Source organism: Chiloscyllium plagiosum, unplaced genomic scaffold (assembly GCF_037043375.1).
Source record: "Chiloscyllium plagiosum isolate Xiang-an unplaced genomic scaffold, Cpla_swu_hap1 HiC_scaffold_23, whole genome shotgun sequence".
Lineage (NCBI taxonomy): Eukaryota > Metazoa > Chordata > Chondrichthyes > Orectolobiformes > Hemiscylliidae > Chiloscyllium > Chiloscyllium plagiosum.
In genome coordinates this window covers 14,275,565-14,294,373 of record NW_028270161.1, presented here as the reverse complement: position 1 = coordinate 14,294,373, position 18,809 = coordinate 14,275,565, and the positions used below count along the sequence as shown (strand labels likewise).

Sequence of the window (18,809 nt, the reverse complement as noted above, 5' to 3'; positions counted from 1 at the left end):
GGGCAAAAGCCCTTCATCAGGAATAAAGGCAGAGAGCCTGAAGCGTGGAGAGATAAGCTAGAGGAGGGTGGGGGTGGGAGAGAGTGGCATAGAGTACAATAGGTCAGTGGGGAAGGAGATGAAGGTGATAGGTCAGGGAGGAGAGGGTGGAGTGGATAGGTGGAAAAGGAGCTGGGCAGGTCGGACAAGTCCGGACAGGTCAGGGGATCGAGTTTCTGGAGGTTAGAAGCTAGGATGAGGTGGGGGAAGGGGAAATGAGGAAACTGTTAAAATCCACATTGATGCCCTGGGGTTGAAGTGTTCCGAGGCGGAAGATGAGGCGTTCTTCCTCCAGGCGTCTGGTGGTGAGGGAGCGGCGGTGGAGGAGGCCCAGCACCTCCATATCCTCGGCAGAGTGGGAGGGGGAGTTGAAATGTTGAGCCACTGGGCGATGTGGTTGATTGGTGCGGGTGTCTCGGAGATGTTCCCTAAAGCGCTCTGCTAGGAGGCGTCCAGTCTCCCCAATGTAGAGGAGACCGCATCGGGAGCAACGGATACAATAGATGATATTAGTGGATGTGCAGGTAAAACTTTGATGGATGTGGAAAGCTCCTTTGGGGCCTTGGATGGAGGTGAGGGAGGAGGTGTGGGCGCAGGTTTTACAGTTCCTGCGGTGGCAGGGGAAAGTGCCAGGATGGGAGGGTGGGTCGTAGGGGGGCGTGGACCTGACCAGGTAGTCACGGAGGGAACGGTCTTTGCGGAAGGCGGAGAGGGGTGGGGAGGGAAATATATCCCTGGTGGTGGGGTCTGTTTGGAGGTGGCGGAAATGTCGGCGGATGATTTGGTTTATGCGAAGGTTGGTAGGGTGGAAGGTGAGCACCAGGGGCGTTCTGTCCTTGTTGCGGTTGGAGGGGTTGGGTCTGAGGGCGGAGGTGCGGGATGTGGATGAGATGCGTTGGAGGGCATCTTTAACCACGTGGGAAGGGAAATTGCGGTCTCTAAAAAAGGAGGCCATCTGGTGTGTTCTATGGTGGAACCGCTCCTCCTGGGAGCAGATACGGCGGAGGCGGAGGAATTGGGAATACGGGATGGCATTTTTGCAAGAGGAGTCGCCTCCGCCTCCGAGCTTACTTTCACAATCAGGACTCCCGCCCACCTTCTGAGGACCCCTTCGCCCACCTCCAACACACTGCATCCACCTGGACACCCCGCGCTGGCCTATTACCTGCCCTCGACCTCTTCATTTCCAACTGCCGCCGGGACATTAACCGCCTCAACCTGTCGACCCCCCTCCCCCACTCCAACCTCTCACCCTCACAACGCGCAGCCCTCCAATCCCTCTGCTCCAATCCTGACCTCACCATCAAGCCAGCGGACAAAGGGGGCGCAGTGGTAGTCTGGCGCACTGACCTCTACATCGCTGAAGCCAAACGCCAACTCGAGGACACCTCTTCCTACCGCCCCCTTGACCATGACCCCACCTCCCATCACCAAACCATCATCTCCCAGACCATACAGAACCTCATCACCTCAGGAGATCTCCCACCCACAGCTTCCAACCTCATAGTCCGGGAACCCCGCACTGCCCGGTTCTACCTCCTTCCCAAGATCCACAAGCCTGACCACCCTGGCCGACCCATTGTCTCAGCATGCTCCTGCCCCACTGAACTCATCTCTACCTACCTCGACACTGTCCTATCCCCCCTAGTCCAGGAACTCCCCACATACGTTCGTGACACCACCCACGCCCTCCACCTCCTCCAAGACTTCCGTTTCCCCGGCCCCCAACACCTCATCTTCACCATGGATATCCAATCCCTCTACACCTCCATCCGCCATGATCAGGGCCTCCAAGCCCTCCGTTTTTTCCTCTCCAGACGTTCCCAACAGTACCCCTCCACCGACACTCTCATTCGTTTGGCCGAACTGGTCCTCACCCTTAACAATTTCTCCTTTGAATCCTCCCACTTCCTCCAGACCAAAGGGGTAGCCATGGGCACACGTATGGGCCCCAGCTATGCCTGTCTCTTTGTTGGCTACGTAGAGCAGTTGATCTTCCGTAATTACACCGGCACCACTCCCCACCTCTTCCTCCGCTACATTGATGACTGCATTGGCGCCACCTCGTGCTCCCGCGAGGAGGTTGAGCAATTCATCAACTTCACCAACACATTCCACCCTGACCTTAAATTTACCTGGACCATCTCTGACACCTCCCTCCCCTTCCTGGACCTCTCCATCTCCATCAGTGATGACCGACTTGACACTGACATCTTCTACAAACCCACCGACTCCCACAGCTACCTGGATTACACCTCTTCCCACCCTACCTCTTGCAAAAATGCCATCCCGTATTCCCAATTCCTCCGCCTCCGCCGTATCTGCTCCCAGGAGGAGCGGTTCCACCATAGAACACACCAGATGGCTTCCTTTTTTAGAGACCGCAATTTCCCTTCCCACGTGGTTAAAGATGCCCTCCAACGCATCTCATCCACATCCCGCACCTCCGCCCTCAGACCCAACCCCTCCAACCGCAACAAGGACAGAACGCCCCTGGTGCTCACCTTCCACCCTACCAACCTTCGCATAAACCAAATCATCCGCCGACATTTCCGCCACCTCCAAACAGACCCCACCACCAGGGATATATTTCCCTCCCCACCCCTCTCCGCCTTCCGCAAAGACCGTTCCCTCCGTGACTACCTGGTCAGGTCCACGCCCCCCTACGACCCACCCTCCCATCCTGGCACTTTCCCCTGCCACCGCAGGAACTGTAAAACCTGCGCCCACACCTCCTCCCTCACCTCCATCCAAGGCCCCAAAGGAGCTTTCCACATCCATCAAAGTTTTACCTGCACATCCACTAATATCATCTATTGTATCCGTTGCTCCCGATGCGGTCTCCTCTACATTGGGGAGACTGGACGCCTCCTAGCAGAGCGCTTTAGGGAACATCTCCGAGACACCCGCACCAATCAACCACATCGCCCAGTGGCTCAACATTTCAACTCCCCCTCCCACTCTGCCGAGAATATGGAGGTGCTGGGCCTCCTCCACCGCCGCTCCCTCACCACCAGACGCCTGGAGGAAGAACGCCTCATCTTCCGCCTCGGAACACTTCAACCCCAGGGCATCAATGTGGATTTTAACAGTTTCCTCATTTCCCCTTCCCCCACCTCATCCTAGCTTCTAACCTCCAGAAACTCGATCCCCTGACCTGTCCGGACTTGTCCGACCTGCCCAGCTCCTTTTCCACCTATCCACTCCACCCTCTCCTCCCTGACCTATCACCTTCATCTCCTTCCCCACTGACCTATTGTACTCTATGCCACTCTCTCCCACCCCCACCCTCCTCTAGCTTATCTCTCCACGCTTCAGGCTCTCTGCCTTTATTCCTGATGAAGGGCTTTTGCCCGAAACGTCGATCTTGCCTGTCCTCGGATGCTGCCTGAATTGCTGTGCTCTTCCAGCACCACTGATCCAGAATCTGGTTTCCAGCATCTGCAGTCATTGTTTTTACCTCATATCCCTGCATACCCTTCCTATTCATATACCCATCCAAATGCCTCTTATAACTTAATGGATAAGTACACAGCTCCCTACCATTGATGGTATTGCTCTACACAGACCTGATTCCATCCTGGGGTTGCATTAGCTATCTAGTGGGAGGGCCACAATTCTTGAGCGCCGCACAGTGTATGCACGTGCATAAGCGACCTGGGTATCTTCGTGTATGAATTGCAGCAAGTTAAAATACTGTTTAATATAAGCAACTTTGAGAATGAATGGTGTGTCAGCCTTTGTAATAGGGGAACTGGATCTTATTTGATGATGGGATATGGGCGTCGTTAGCTGGGCCAATAATTATTGTCCAACTCTAATTGCCCCTTGAGAAGCCTTTCAGAAACCCTGAAGTTACTGGTGAGGGTAAGAACTCCCACAGTGCTATTAGGAAGGGAATTCCAGGATTTGGATGATGGAAGATTGGAATAGTCTTGCTGTATACATACCACAATTATGTAGGGTGTCAGTGTAGTTGTGTCCAGAGGACAGTGTATAGTTTTTGTCACCTTACCTAAAAACAGCCATAAATCCCATCCCAGGGAAGGAATGCAACAAAGAATCATCAGGTTGGTTTCTGGGATGAGGTGACCGTTGGGAAGATTGAGTAGACTGGGCCAATATTCCTGGGTTTGGCTGAATAACAGATGGTTCAATTGAAAGACACTTAAGGGCAGATAGTCTGAAAATGCTTCCTCCTGGCTGTGAATCTAGAACATGGAGTCACAATCTCAGAATAAGGAGTTGGCCACTTAGGGCTGAAATGAGGAATAAGTCCTTTGCTCAGAGTTACGACTCTCAGAGAAAAATGTCCAGATTACAGAGGAGGAAGTGCTGGATGTCTTGAAACATATGAAAGTGGCTAAATCCCCAGGACCTGATCAGGTGTACCCCAGAACTCTATGGGAAGTGATTGCTGGGCCTCTTGCTGAGATATTTGTATCATTGATAGTCACAGGTGAGCTGCAGGAAGACTGGAGGATGGCTAATGTGGTGCTACTATTTAAGAAACGTGTAAGGACAAGCCAGGGAAGTATAGGCCAGTGAACCTGACCTCGGTGTTGGGCAAGTTGTTGGAGGGAATCCTGAGGGACAGGATGTACATGTATTTGGAAATGGAAGAACTGAATAGGGATAGTCAACATGGCTTTGTGCGTGGGAAATCATGTCTCACAAACTTGATTGAGTTTTTTGAAGAAGCAATAAACAGGATTGATGAGGGCAGAGTGGTAGACGTGATCTATATGGACTTCAGCAAGGCGTTCAACAAGGTTCCCCATGGGAAACTGGTTAGCAAGGTTAGATCTCACGGAATACAGGGAGAATTAGTCATTTGGATACAGAACTGGCTCAAAGGTAGAAGACAGAGGGTGTGGTGGAGGGTTTTTTTCAGACTGGAGCCTGTGACCAGTGGAGTGCCACAAGGATCGGTGCTGGGTCCACTACTTTTCGTCATTTATATAAATGATTTGGATGTGAGCATAAGAGGTACAGTTAGTAAGTTTGCAGATGACACCAGAATTAGAGATGTAGTGGAAAGCGAAGAAGGTTACCTCAGATTACAACAGGATCTTGATCAGATGGGCCAATGGGCTGAGGAGTGGCAGATGGAGTCTAATTTAGATAAATGCGAGGTGCTGCATTTTGGGAAAGTAAATCCTAGCAGAACTTATCCACCTAATGGTAAGTTCCTAGGGAGTGTAGCTAAGCAAAGAGATCTTGGACTGTAGGTAGATAGGATAGTGAAGAAGACATTTGGTATGCTTTCATTTATTGGTCAGAGTATTGAGTATAGGAGTTGGGAGGTCATGTTGCGGCTGTACAGGACATTGATTAAGCCACTTTTGGAATTTGCATGCAATTCTGGTCTCCTTCTTGTCAGTATGATGTTGTGAAACTTGAAAGAATTCAGAAAAGATTTCCAAGGATGTTGCCAGGGTTGGGGGATTTGAGCTCTAAGGAGAGGTTGAACAGGCTGGGGCTGTTTTCCCTGGAGCGTCACAGGCTGAGGGGTGACCTTACAGAGGTTTCTAAAATCACGAGGGGCATGGATAGGGTAAATAGACAAAGTCTATTCCCTGGGGTGGGGGAGTCCAGAACTAGAGGGCATAAGTTTAGGGTGGGAGGGGAGAGATATAAAAGAAACCTAAGGGGCAACGTTTTCACGCAGAGGGTGGTACTTGTATGGAATGAGCTGCCAGAGGAAGTGGTGGAGGCTGGTACAATTACAGCATTTAAAAGGCATCTGGATGGGTATATGAATGGGAAGGGTTTGGAGGGATATGGGCCAAATGCTGGCAAATGGTACTAGATTAGGTTAGGGTATCTGGGCAGCATGGATAAGTTGGACTGAAGGCTCTGTTTCCGTTGCTGTACATCTCGATGACTCTATGACTTGTGGATGTTCGGTCATAAAGCTTGTCCAAGACAGAGCTTTGAGCATAGAAGTTCATCAAATAGAATCATAAAATCCCTACACTGTGGAAGCAGACCATTCAGCCCATTGAGTCCACACTGACTCTCCAAGTAACATCCCATCCAGACCTAACCCCTCCCTCCTCCGCCACTTCCACCACCCCACCTTATCCCTGTAACCCTACATTTCTCACAGCTAATCCACCCAGCCTGTACATCCTTGGACACTATGGTTCTCAGCAGGTGTGGCAGCACCTGTGGGGACAAGTCAGGGTTTACATTTCGGGTCGAGTGAGGATTCCTCAGACCTGCTGAGCTTTTCCGGCAATTTCTGTTTTGCCCATGGAGAAAGAGCAAGCCAACGTTTCGAGTCTGGATGACTCTTCATCAGAGCTAATGGGGAAGTGTGGAGGAAGCAGTATTTTTTCAAATGTTGGTGGGGGTGGAGCAGCGGAAGAGGATAGAGTGCTGGGGACCAAAAGATGTGGATAGTTCAGATTAAGTGATTGGAGTGTGAGAATGGCAGAACAATGGTGTGTCTAACTGTCAGACTGGGAAGGACAGACAGTCCCACGGGGGTGGGGGGTGGGGGTGGAGAGAGGACGTGGTGACAGAGAATGTAACAAGTGAAGCTAAAAGGAAGGGAAATAATCTAAAGGTGTTGAACTCAATAATGAGCCCAGAAGGTTGCAAAGTGCCAGTCTGAAGATGGGACGTTGTTCCTCCAGTTTGTGCTGGGATTCACTGGAACGCTGCAACATGCCGAGAACCATGAGATTCAGGAGCAGAAATTAGGCCATTCAGCCCATCAAGTCAGTTCCACCATTCAACATGGCTGATAAGTTTCTCATGTTTGAAACTTTATTGCTGGAACAGCACAGCAGGTCAGGATTGCTGGAACAGCACAGCAGGTCAGGCAGCATCCAGGCTGCAGGCAGCATCCAGGCCAGCATCTGCAGACCTCACTTTCTCCTGATAAGTTTCTCATCCCCATTCTCCCACTTTCTCCCCGTAACCCTTGAGCCCCTTTACAATAAAGAACGTATCTCCGTCTTAAATATACTCAATGACCTGGCCTGCACAGCCTTCTGTGACAATGAATTCCACCGATTCCCCACTCTCTGGCTGAAAAAGTTTCTCCTTATCTCCATTCTAAAAGGTCTTCCCTTTACTCTAATGTTATGCCCTCGGGTCATAGTCTCTCCTACCAATGGAAACATCTTCCCAATATCTACTCTGTCCAGGCCATTCTGTGTTCTGTAAGTTTCAATTAAATCCCCCCATATCCTTCTAAACTCCATCAAGTGCAGGCCCAGAGCCTTCAAACGTTCCTCATATGTTAAGCTTTTCATTCCTGGGACCATTCTCCTGAACCTCCTCTGAACTTGCTCCAGGGCCAGTACATCCTTCCTGAGATATGGGGCCCAAAACTGCACACAATAGTCCAAATGTGGTCTGACCATGGTCTTATAGAGCCTCAGAAGTACCTTCCTGATTTTATATTCAAGTCCTTGAGTTTATTGGTCAGAGTATTGAGTACAGGAGTTGGGAGGTCATGTTGCGACTGTACAGAAGATTGGTTAGGCCACCTTTGGAATATTGCGTGCAATTCTGGTCTCCTTCCTATCGGAAGGATATTGTGAAACATGAAAGGGTTCAGAAAAGATTTACAAGAATGTTGCCAGGGTTGGAGGATTTCAGCTACAGGGAAAGGCTGAATAGGCTAGGGCTGTTTTCCCTGGAGCGTCAGAGGCTGAGGGGTGACATTATAGAGGTTTATAAAATCATGAGGGGGTATGAATAGGATAAATAGGCAAGGGGTGGGGGAGTCCAGAACTAGAGGGCATTGGTTTAGGGTGGGAGGATGTGTTTCAACTCCTGATATGTAAATATATTACAGTCAAAGAAATTGTAAAGAGTTAAGGTATTTTACAATATCAAAGGTGTTATAACCAATACAGGTAACTGTTGTAAACTGAGTGTGAAAAGGATGGGTGTAGAAATCTATTCTGCCTGAATCAACCAAGCATGAAGACAGCCTCGCAGTTCCTCAATGCATAACTCTTGGTCAGAGTGGATTCTGAACATCACCACAATCAAGATCTTAGATGGTGTTAATCTTGAATATGTTTTCTTTTCTTTCACAGTGGATACAAATAATGTCAAAAGTGTTCTGAGTGAAACAAAGGAAGAACTGAAAGAGGTAATTTTCAGTATTGCTACATCTTCCATTTCTTTGCAATGTACAATTTAAGACTGACTCCCTTAATAAATCAGAAATGTCGGCAGTGGAAAATCAAAGGTCAAGGAAGAGCTGTTAATCTCACTCCTTCCAGGGCTGCCTCGTCACTCCTGGATCTATTCCATCTGCTCATGATCCTTCTCCACCTGGTCTCCCCCTCATTATTTTAAGGAAATCTATTGGAGCCAGTTTTTAAAAGTGTTGCGTTTTGAATGAGGAGCTTTCCTAATTTTGAGTACTCTGGTGCATCATTTTACTGGTATTCCTTATGGAAAGGAAAGCAAAGGAGCTGTCCTTACCCAAAGGGGTGGTTTGACCCACAGGCACCCTCCTCACTCACAATCAGGACCAAAGGCAGCTGGGCCAGTCACTTAGAGAGTCTCAAGTTCAATTTGATGCCATTTTGTGAGGATTCCTTAGTGTTAGTTCCCATAACATACACCAGAGAGTTCTTCTTGAATCAGGTGTCTGACATTGATTGGTATCATTAACTTAGAGTCATAGAGATGTACAGCATGGAAACAGACCATTCAGTCCAACTCATCCATGCCAACCAGATATCCCAACCTAATCTAGTCCCATTTGCTAAAACCCGGCCCATATCCCTCTAAACCCTTCCTATTCATATACCTACCCAGATGCCTTTTAAATGTTGCAATTGTACCAGCCTCCTCCACTTCATCTGGCAGCTCATTCCATACATGCACTACCCTCTGCATAAAAATGTTGTCGCTTAGGATACTTTTATATCTTTACTCTCTCACCCTAAACCTACACCCACCAGTTCTGGACTCCCCCACCCCAGGGAAAACGCCTTGTCTATTTATCCAATCCATGCCCCTCATGATTTTGTAAACCTCTATAAGGTCACCATCAGCCTCCGATGCTCCAGGGAAAACAGCTCCAGCCTGTTCAGCCTCTCCCTGTAGCTCAGATCATCCAACCCCTGGCAACATCCTTATAAATCTTTTCTGAACCCTTTCAAATTTCACAACATCCTTCTGATAAGAGGGAGACCAGAATTGTACGCAATATTCAAAAAGTGGCCTAACCAATGTCCTGTACAGTTGCAACCTGCACTCCCAACTCCTTTCTTAATGCTCTGTACAATAAAGGAAAGCATATCAACACCTTCTTCCGTATCCTATCCCTCCACGACTCAACTTTCAAGGAGCTATGAACCTGCACTCCAAGGTTTCGTTGTTCAGCAACACTCCCTGGGACCTTACCATTAAGTGTATAAGTCCTGCAAAGATTTGCTTTCCCAAAATGCAACACCCCGCATTTATCTGAATTAAACTCCATCTGCCACTTCTCAGCCCATTGGCCCATCTGGTCCAGATCCTGTTGTAATCTGAGGTAACCCTCTTCGCTGTCCACTACACCTCCAATTTTGGTGTCATCCCCAAACTTACTAACTGTACCTCTTATGCTCGCATCCAAATCATTTATGTAAATGATGAAAAGTAGTGGACCCAGCACCAATCTTTGTGGCACTCACTGGTCACAGGCCTCCGGTCTGAAAAACAACCCTCCACCACCACCCTCTGTCTTCTACCTTTGAGCCAGTTCTGTATCCAAATGGCTAGTTCTTCCCGTATTCCATGAGATCTAACCTTGCTAACCAGTCTCCCATGGGGAACCTTGTTGAATGTCTTACTTAAGTCCATAAAGATCACATCCACATCTCTGCCCTCACCAATCCTCTTTGTTATTAGTGAGACATGATTTCCCACGCAGAAAACCATGTTGACTATCCCTAATCAGTCCTTGCCTTTCCAAATACATGTACATCCTGTCCCTCAGGATTCCCTCCAACAACTTGCCCACCACCGATGTCAGGCAAATTGGTCTATAGTTCCCTGGCTTGTCTTTACCGCCCTTCTTAAACAGTGGCACCACATTTGCCAACCTCCAGTCTTCCGGCACCTCACCTGTGACTATCGATGATACAAATATCTCAGTAAGAGGCCCAGCAATCACTTCTCTAGCTTCCCACAGAGTTCTAGGGTGCACCTGATCAGTTCCTGGGGATTTATCCACCGTTATGCATTTCAAGACATCCAGCACTTCCTTCTCTGTAATATGGACATTTTTCAAGATGCCACCATCTATTTCCCTACAGTCTATATCTTCCATGTCCTTTTCCACAATAAACACTGATGCAAAATACTCATTTAGTATCTCCCCCCCCCATCCCCCCCCCCCCCCCATCCCCCCCCCCCCATCCCCCCCCCCCCCCCATCCCCCCCCCCCCATCCCCCCCCCCCCCCATCCCCCCCCCCCCATCCCCCCCCCCCCCATCCCCCCCCCCCCATCCCCCCCCCCCCCCCATCCCCCCCCCCCCATCCCCCCCCCCCCCCATCCCCCCCCCCCCCCATCCCCCCCCCCCCATCCCCCCCCCCCCCCATCCCCCCCCCCCCATCCCCCCCCCCCCCCATCCCCCCCCCCCCCCATCCCCCCCCCCCCATCCCCCCCCCCCCCCATCCCCCCCCCCCCATCCCCCCCCCCCCCCATCCCCCCCCCCCCCCATCCCCCCCCCCCCATCCCCCCCCCCCCCCATCCCCCCCCCCCCCCATCCCCCCCCCCCCATCCCCCCCCCCATCCCCCCCCCCATCCCCCCCCCATCCCCCCCCCCCCCCCCCATCCCCCCCCCCCCCCCCCCCCCCCCCCCATCCCCCCCCCCATCCCCCCCCCCATCCCCCCCCCCCCCCCATCCCCCCCCCATCCCCCCCCCCCCCCCATCCCCCCCCCCCCCCCCCCCCCCCCCCCATCCCCCCCCCCATCCCCCCCCCCCCCCCCCATCCCCCCCCCATCCCCCCCCCCCCCCCCCCCCCCCCATCCCCCCCCCCCCCCCATCCCCCCCCCCCCCCCATCCCCCCCCCCCCCATCCCCCCCCCCATCCCCCCCCCCCCCCCCCCATCCCCCCCCCCCTCCCCCCCCCCCCCCCATCCCCCCCCATCCCCCCCCCCCCCCCATCCCCCCCCCCCCCATCCCCCCCCCCATCCCCCCCCCCCCCCCCCCCCCATCCCCCCCCCCCCCCCCCATCCCCCCCCCCCCCCCCATCCCCCCCCCATCCCCCCCCCATCCCCCCCCCCCCCCCCATCCCCCCCCCCATCCCCCCCCCCCCCCCCCATCTCCCCCCCCCCCCCCCCCATCCCCCCCCCATCCCCCCCCCCCATCCCCCCCCCCCCATCCCCCCCCCCCCCCCCCCATCCCCCCCCCCCCCCCCATCCCCCCCCCATCCCCCCCCCCCCCCCCATCCCCCCCCCATCCCCCCATCTCCCCCCCCATCCCCCCCCCCCCCCCCATCCCCCCCCCCATCCCCCCCCCCCCCCATCCCCCCCCCCCCCCCCCCATCCCCCCCCCATCCCCCCATCCCCCCCCCCATCCCCCCATCCCCCCCCCATCCCCCCCCCCCCCCCCCATCCCCCCCCCATCCCCCCATCTCCCCCCCCCCCCCCCCCCCCCCATCCCCCCATCCCCCCCCCATCCCCCCCCCCCCCCCCCATCCCCCCCCCATCCCCCCATCTCCCCCCCCCCCCCCCCCCCCCCCCCATCCCACCCCCCCCCCCATCCCCCCCCCCCCCCCCCCATCCCCCCCCCCATCCCCCCCCCCCCCCCCCATCCCCCCCCCCATCCCCCCCCCATCCCCCCCCCATCCCATCCCCCCCCCCATCCCCCCCCCCCCCCCCCCCCCATCCCCCCCCCCATCCCCCCCCCCATCCCCCCATCCCCCCATCCCCCCCCCATCCCCCCCCCCATCCCCCCCCCATCCCATCCCCCCCCCCCATCCCCCCCCCATCCCCCCATCTCCCCCCATCCCCCCCCCCCCCCATCCCCCCCCCCCCCCCCCATCCCCCCCCCCATCCCCCCATCCCCCCCCCATCCCCCCCCCCCCCCCCCATCCCCCCCCCATCCCCCCATCCCCCCCCCCATCCCCCCATCCCCCCCCCATCCCCCCCCCCCCCCCCCATCCCCCCCCCATCCCCCCATCTCCCCCCCCCCCCCCCCCCCATCCCCCCCCCCCCCCCCCCCATCCCCCCCCCCCCCCCCCCCCCCCCCATCCCCCCCATCCCCCCCCCCCCCCATCCCCCCCCCCCCCCATTTCGTGCAGCTCCACACAAAGGCCGCCTTGCTGATCTTTGAAGGGCCCTATTTTCTCGCTAGTTACCCTTTTATGCTTAATGTTTTGACAGAATCCCTTTGGATTCTCTTTAACCCTATACTCCCACTGCCTTTACACTCTTCTAAGGATTCACTCAACCTCTGCTGTCTACACCTGACATATGCTTCCTCCTTTTTCTTTCAACCAAAACCTCAATTTCTTTGGTGATCCAGCATTCCCTACACCCACCAGTCTTGCATTTCATCCTGACAGGAATATACTGTCTCTGGTCTCTCACTATCTCATTTCTTTCAAGGCAATGAAATCACAGACTTGCACACAGTCTGCTGACTGATGTCATATAACTTGTCTTAAAGGTAGCCATGATGTGGAGGTGCCGCTATTGGCCTGGGATGGACAAGGTCCGGAGTCACACCATCCCTGTTAATAGTACAGCACGACAACTTTACCAGACAAAGGAGCAGAGCTCTAAAAGCTTGTGATTTTAAATAAACCTGCTGGACTATCACCTGATGTCTTGTGACTTCTGACTTTGTCTTAAAAGTACAGGCCCATCTGGTGTATAATCTGTGTCACACTACAACATTACCCCTTTTCCCTTTAAAGGATAGGAATCAATTTCTGATAATATGTACACAAATCTGCACCCTCAATTCTCTCAATGCATTTCAGTTACAGTTTGTTGGACCTACCATAGGTCCATATATAATCATCACAGCTCTACAATGCAGCATCAGTCTGTGGCCTGTCATCATGGATGGATGATTATATTTTGTCATAAATACATGATTGTTGTCTGACATAACATATTCATCCTCTGGGACACATGGTTGATGAAATGTAATATTGTCAATTTGTTCCCAGGACTTGACCATTGCTCATTATAATGTCATGTGACCTAGGCTGGATAAAACAATATGGCTCCTATCCAGGCACCCATGTGTTTGTGTGAAAATCTCAGACTCTTATGTTTTATCCTGATTCAAGTTGGCATAACCGCTTGATTTTCCTTCGTCTTTCCAATGACGTGTCATGTCCGTGCGTGTCAGTGATGAGAGTGTAGGAGGGAGTCTGTCACCCAAACATGAGAGTTTCTTGTGAGGGCAAACGTGGATGAGAAGCACAGAGATTTAACATCGCAATCCAAAAGAATGTTGGCAACTCACTTTTAATGATCATAGATTTTACATCATGAACAATGGGCAGCACGGTGGCTCAGTGGTTAGCACTGCTGCCTCCACAGCACCAGGAACCCAGGTTCGATTCCAGCCTCAGGTGACTGCCTATATGGAGTTTGCACTTTCTCCCCGTGTCTGCGTGGGTTTCCTCCGGGTGCTCTGGATTCCTCCCACAGTCCAAAGATGTGCAGATCAGGTGAATTGGCCATGCTAAATTGCACATAGTGTTAGGTGCATTAGTCAGAGGGAAATGGGTCTTGGTGGGTTACTCTTCGGAGGGTCAGTGTGGACTGGTTGGGCCGAAGGGCCTGTTTCCACACTGTAGGGAATCTAATCTAATGCATTCTGTGACAAAACGTGTGGCGTTGGAAAAGCACAGCAGGTCAGGCAGCACCCAGGGAGTAGGAGAATCAACATTTCAGGCATAAGCCCTTCAGTAGGAATCCTGCCTGACCTGCTGTGCTTTTCCAGCACCACACGTTTTGACTCTGATCTCCAGCATATACAGTCCTCACTTTCTCCTAATGCATTCTGTGAGACCATTTGAGTGAGGGTGGTGAAGGGAAGAGGTAGTCTGCTGAACATTCTATTTCATGCATGTCTTGGAAGGGAATGCCTGTGTGCTGTGAACTATTATCAGACAATTTGTTATAGAACACCAAATATGGCAGTCAACCTTTCTTTTATGCACTCACGGGACAGGGATGCCCAGAGTTCTGGAAATTGGCTAGTAACACTCCTGTTTAAGAGAGGGAGGCAGAAGACAGGAAACTGTAGGCTGCTGAGCCTGACCTCAGTCATTGGTAAGACTTTACCAAATCTGTTGGAATTCTCTGAGGACGGGACAAGCAAATTAGACAACAGAGAGCCAGTGGACATGATCTATTTGGAATCAAGGTATTGCCTAGGAGGCCTCTAAATAAAATAAGAGCCCATAGTATTAGGGAAGGGTACTGGCATGGATTAAGGATTAGCTGACTGACAAAGGCAGAGAGTAGGAATAAAGGGGTCTTTTTCAGGATGGCAGCTGGTGACTAGTGGAATTCCGCAGTAGCCAGTGTTGGGGCTACAACTATTCACGTCACACTAACAATCTAGCCGAAGGAAGTGAGGTTTTTGCTGCTGAGTTTACAGTTAACACAAAGATAGGTGGAAGGACAGATAGTGTTGAGAAAGTGGGGAGGCTGCAGAAGGACTTGGACAGACTGGGAGAGTGGGCAAAGAAATGGCAGATGCAATACAATGTGGGAAATTGTGAGGTTATGCACTTTAGTAGGAAGAATAGAGGCATCGATTATTTTCTAAATTGGGAAGGACTTTGTAAAGGGCAAAGGGACTTAGAGGTCCCAGTTCAGGATTCTCTAAAGGTTAAACATGCAGGTTCAGTTGGCAGTTAGGTAGGCAGATGCAATGTGAGCATTCATTTCGAATGGGCTAGAATACAAGAGCAGGGATGTAGTGCTGAGGCTGCGTAATGGTCTTGTCAGACTGAATTTGGAATATTGTGAGCCTTTCTGGGCCCCGTATCTAAGGAAGGATGTGCTGAAGTCAGAGTGGGTCCAGAGGGAGTTTACAAAAATGATCCCGGGGATGAAAGGGTTGTCGTACGAGATGTGTTTGATGACTCGGAGTCTGTACTTGATGCAGTTTAGGAGGACGAGAAAGGGATCTAATTAAAACTTACAGAATACTGAGAGGACAAGCTACAGTGGATGAGGAGAAGATGTCTCCACTAGCGAAAGAGACTAGGTCCTGAGGGCACAGCCTCGGGGTGAAGAGACGACCTTTTAGAAGTGAGATGAGAAGGAATTTCTTCAGCTGGAGGGTGGGGAATCTGTGGGACTCATTGCTACAGAAGGCTGTGGAGGTCACGTCATTGAATACATCTAAGACAGAGATAGGTAAGTTCTTGATTAGTAAGGGGTCAAGGGTAATGGAGAGAAGGCAGGAGAATGGAGTTGAGAAACATATTAGCCATGCTTGAGTGGCGGAATATATCAGACTGATTGGCCTAATCCATACCATATCCAACAATCAGAGTGGCCACATCATTGTAACTGCTGTGGCATAACAGCTGGCGGTCGTCAGGCTGCAGCCCTAACCCATCGCTGGCCTTGTGCCCCTGTGGAGGAGGGGGAGCGGGATCACTTCATCTGCTGTCACATCTACTTTCTACTTCCATGTCTCACCACCCATGGTCCCCCTTTTCCCTGCAGTATAATCACTTCCATGCACTTGTTTTATGATACAGTTGTCTGGAGTGTTAGATCGCAATAAGTGCCTTTGAAATCTGGGCCAGACACTGTGTGAAAGCCTCTCCATTATTAACAACGTATCTGGACAGGGACTTTTTTCAACTTTGTGTCAGATCAAATACCACCTCGGTCACCTCATACCGAAACCAAACTGACTGCCACGATCCACAATCTGCAGATACCCGCAGCATGTTTCCCACAATGCACCACATTTGCACGCCCTTCTTGATCCAGAAAACAAGAAACTTGCAAGTTTTCTTTCAGCAACATTCATCAGCCAACACCAGGTGAGCCAAACACTCATCTTCCGATGTATGTTGAAGGAGAGATGCTGGAATATACTTCCTGTAGCTACTTCTCTCAAATGGACACCATTGATGAAGAGTTCCAATACTGGATCAACTGCACTCACCATAAGCAAATCAGGGCAGCAAGTCTCCGAGAACAAAGATCTCTGAAAAGTTCCCATTGTCGGAGTAGTTGTTGTCATCAAACTCCTGTATTGTAATAAGATCTGGACTGTGTATCAGTGTCACACAAGAGAAATTCTGTCAGCAATGCCCTTGCCACATTCCAAGGATTCAAGGGGAGGATGCTCAAAAAGATGCCAGTGTCCTTCTCGCAGCCAGGTCAATCAGCATCCTGGCCAAAAACACCTCAAAGATCAACTTCATTGTTTTGGACACTATGTCCGGGTGGCTAAAAAGTATCTTTGCCATCAGGACCTGCTTTCTCAATTCTCAGATGGACAACAATCCAGGAGAGGATAATCCAAATTCTTTACATTGACCCTGAAATCCCTCCTTGAAGCTCAGCAGCATCGATGTTAGTGACGGGGAGAGGGGTGTTACCAATCAAACAAACAGCGACAACTTAGCCATCAGGTTCCATGATGCTTTGAGTCACAACGGCTTAACGTCGAGGCTGGATGGTGATGGAGGAGGAAGGATAAGAAAGCAAATGCCACACTCAGCAATCCCAATACCTTGAAGGACATCCTACCGTGTACACGGAGAGCTGCAGCTTAATAATCAGCCTGTTCAGTCAGATAAAGACCTGCACCTCATAGCCCTTAGGAACTGTCGTCCTCAAATCGAGATGAGAGATCGTTTCTGTCATTACGCACACCCATTATGTTAAGTGCAGACCTCTACCCCTTTGTTCTTTCCCACCATATTGCTACCTCCACTTAAAATTCCATTACAGAGCAGTACAGCACAGGAACAAGTCCTTCAGCCCACAATATTGTGTTGAACATGATGCCGAGTTAAACTAATCCCTTCTGCCTGCCCTTGGTCCATCTCCCTGCATATTCATGTGCTTATCTTAAAGTCCCTTAAACGCTACCATCACCCCTGGCAGCGCAAACTCCTACCACACTCTGAAAAAAATTTGCCCCTCACATCTCCTTGAAACTTTGTCCCTCTCACCTTAAGCGCGTGCCCCTAGTCCCAGACATTTCAACATCTTTCCCATGGCTGCCAGACCTGAAAGATCTTGCTCTCTGCATTCACTTTATGTATTTAAACAAAATAAAAGAATGGTTGGAGAATAATTTTCCAGCTTCTGTGTAATTTGTTATTTTTTTCTTTTGTTTGATTAAATTCTCAGTGATTCTTACAGTTCCCCTCTTTGTTGTTTTTATGAAGCTGGGTATTCAGTTTTCTGCCAACCAAGAACACAGAAATGAACTGCATACACCATCTGAGCTCAAGAAACACATTGCCATGGTGGTAACTGGCTCGTTGCTGCTGCTCATCTTGCTATCGGTTGTTGTGTACAGGTGTTCACAACGCAAGTCACACAACAAGAAGGATCAAGTAAGTGTAACTCTATAAAGAGTGCCAGTAACAGCAGGCGTAGAATTGTACTTTTAAAAAAATAATTTCATTTGAGCATCAATCCTCACGTAAAGCAGGGCCAACACAAATACTTTGGTTTTATGACATGTTGGTAACTCAGGCTGGGCCCATCCTGGAGATACTGGTCATGATCCACATTCTCAAAATGTTTCATTAGTTTCTCCAGCACTTCCTGTTTTTTGTTTCAGATTTCCACCATCCGCAGTCCTCTCGTTTTTATGTGAGCAGTCCTCAGACTATTAGGAAGGGAATTCCAGGATTTTGACCCAGTGACATGAAGGGACCCATTAGAGACCAAAGGAGAAACCTGTGAATGAAGGTAGTGGATGAAAATACTCCTCACCTGTATTCACTGAAGAGAAAGACATTTTAGGAGTTGGGGTGAAGGTTTTAGAACATGCTTAGATTAATAAGGAGGAAGTTTAGAGGCATAAAGGTGCTATGGGAGGCAAGGGAGGGAATTATTAGGGCCCGGTCAGATATTTAACACTTCGCTGGTCACAGGTAAAGTGCCAGATGACTGGGGGATAGCTAATGTGGTTCCTTTGTTCAAGAAGGGCAGCAGGGATAGGACAGGTAATTACAGATCAGTTAGTCCAATGTCAGTGGGTGGGAAATCATTGGAAAAATTCAAAAGGTCAGGATTAATCAATACTTGAAAAGGCAGGAGATTTCCAGTCCCAAGATCTCTGCACTCCTCAAATTCAAGGAGCTTCAGCATGTCTGAGTTTAATCAGTCAACTGTTGGCAGCAGTGCCTTCCTCTGACTAGGCTCTAAGCTCTGAAACTTGCTGCTAAATTTTCTGTGTGTCACCACCTTGCTCATCTTTAAGGTCTTTAATGTACTAGATTGTCCCATGTAATATCTCCCAATGTGATATTTTACAAGATCGAGTTTTGCAACTCTCCTGTGAAGTGTATTTAATTACATTATAGGTGCTACATATATAGCCACCTGATGAAGGAGCAGCGCTCCGAAAGCTAGTGCTTCCAATTAAACCTGTTGGACTGTAACCTGGTGTTGAGTGATTTTTAACTATTAAATAACAGTAGTTATTGCAGTAGTTAGGAGACAGCTCCCTCTGCTGTTCTTACATTGGCTCTGCACTTTGTTTCCAGACACAGTGGGAAGCTATTGCAAGTTGTGAGCAGCAGATGGCGATCTTGCATTTGTCATTAAATCCTGAA

At 51.1% G+C, this 18,809-nt stretch overlaps 1 protein-coding gene across 2 annotated transcripts in view; it reads left to right on the top strand.

Annotated features, from left to right (window-relative positions):
* Positions 1 to 18,809, top strand: part of podxl (podocalyxin-like) — a 168,363-nt gene that overhangs the window by 141,327 nt on the left and 8,227 nt on the right. Inside the window, exons 6-7 of one of the 2 annotated variants that reach the window (XM_087999379.1) lie at positions 8,103 to 8,158; positions 17,409 to 17,579. In XM_087999379.1, coding sequence (XP_087855505.1) covers positions 8,103 to 8,158; positions 17,409 to 17,579 — 227 coding nt within the window. Of the gene's footprint in view, positions 1 to 8,102; positions 8,159 to 12,682; positions 12,824 to 17,408; positions 17,580 to 18,809 lie in introns of those variants that run through there. The other variant, XM_087999380.1, reaches the window with a different exon arrangement.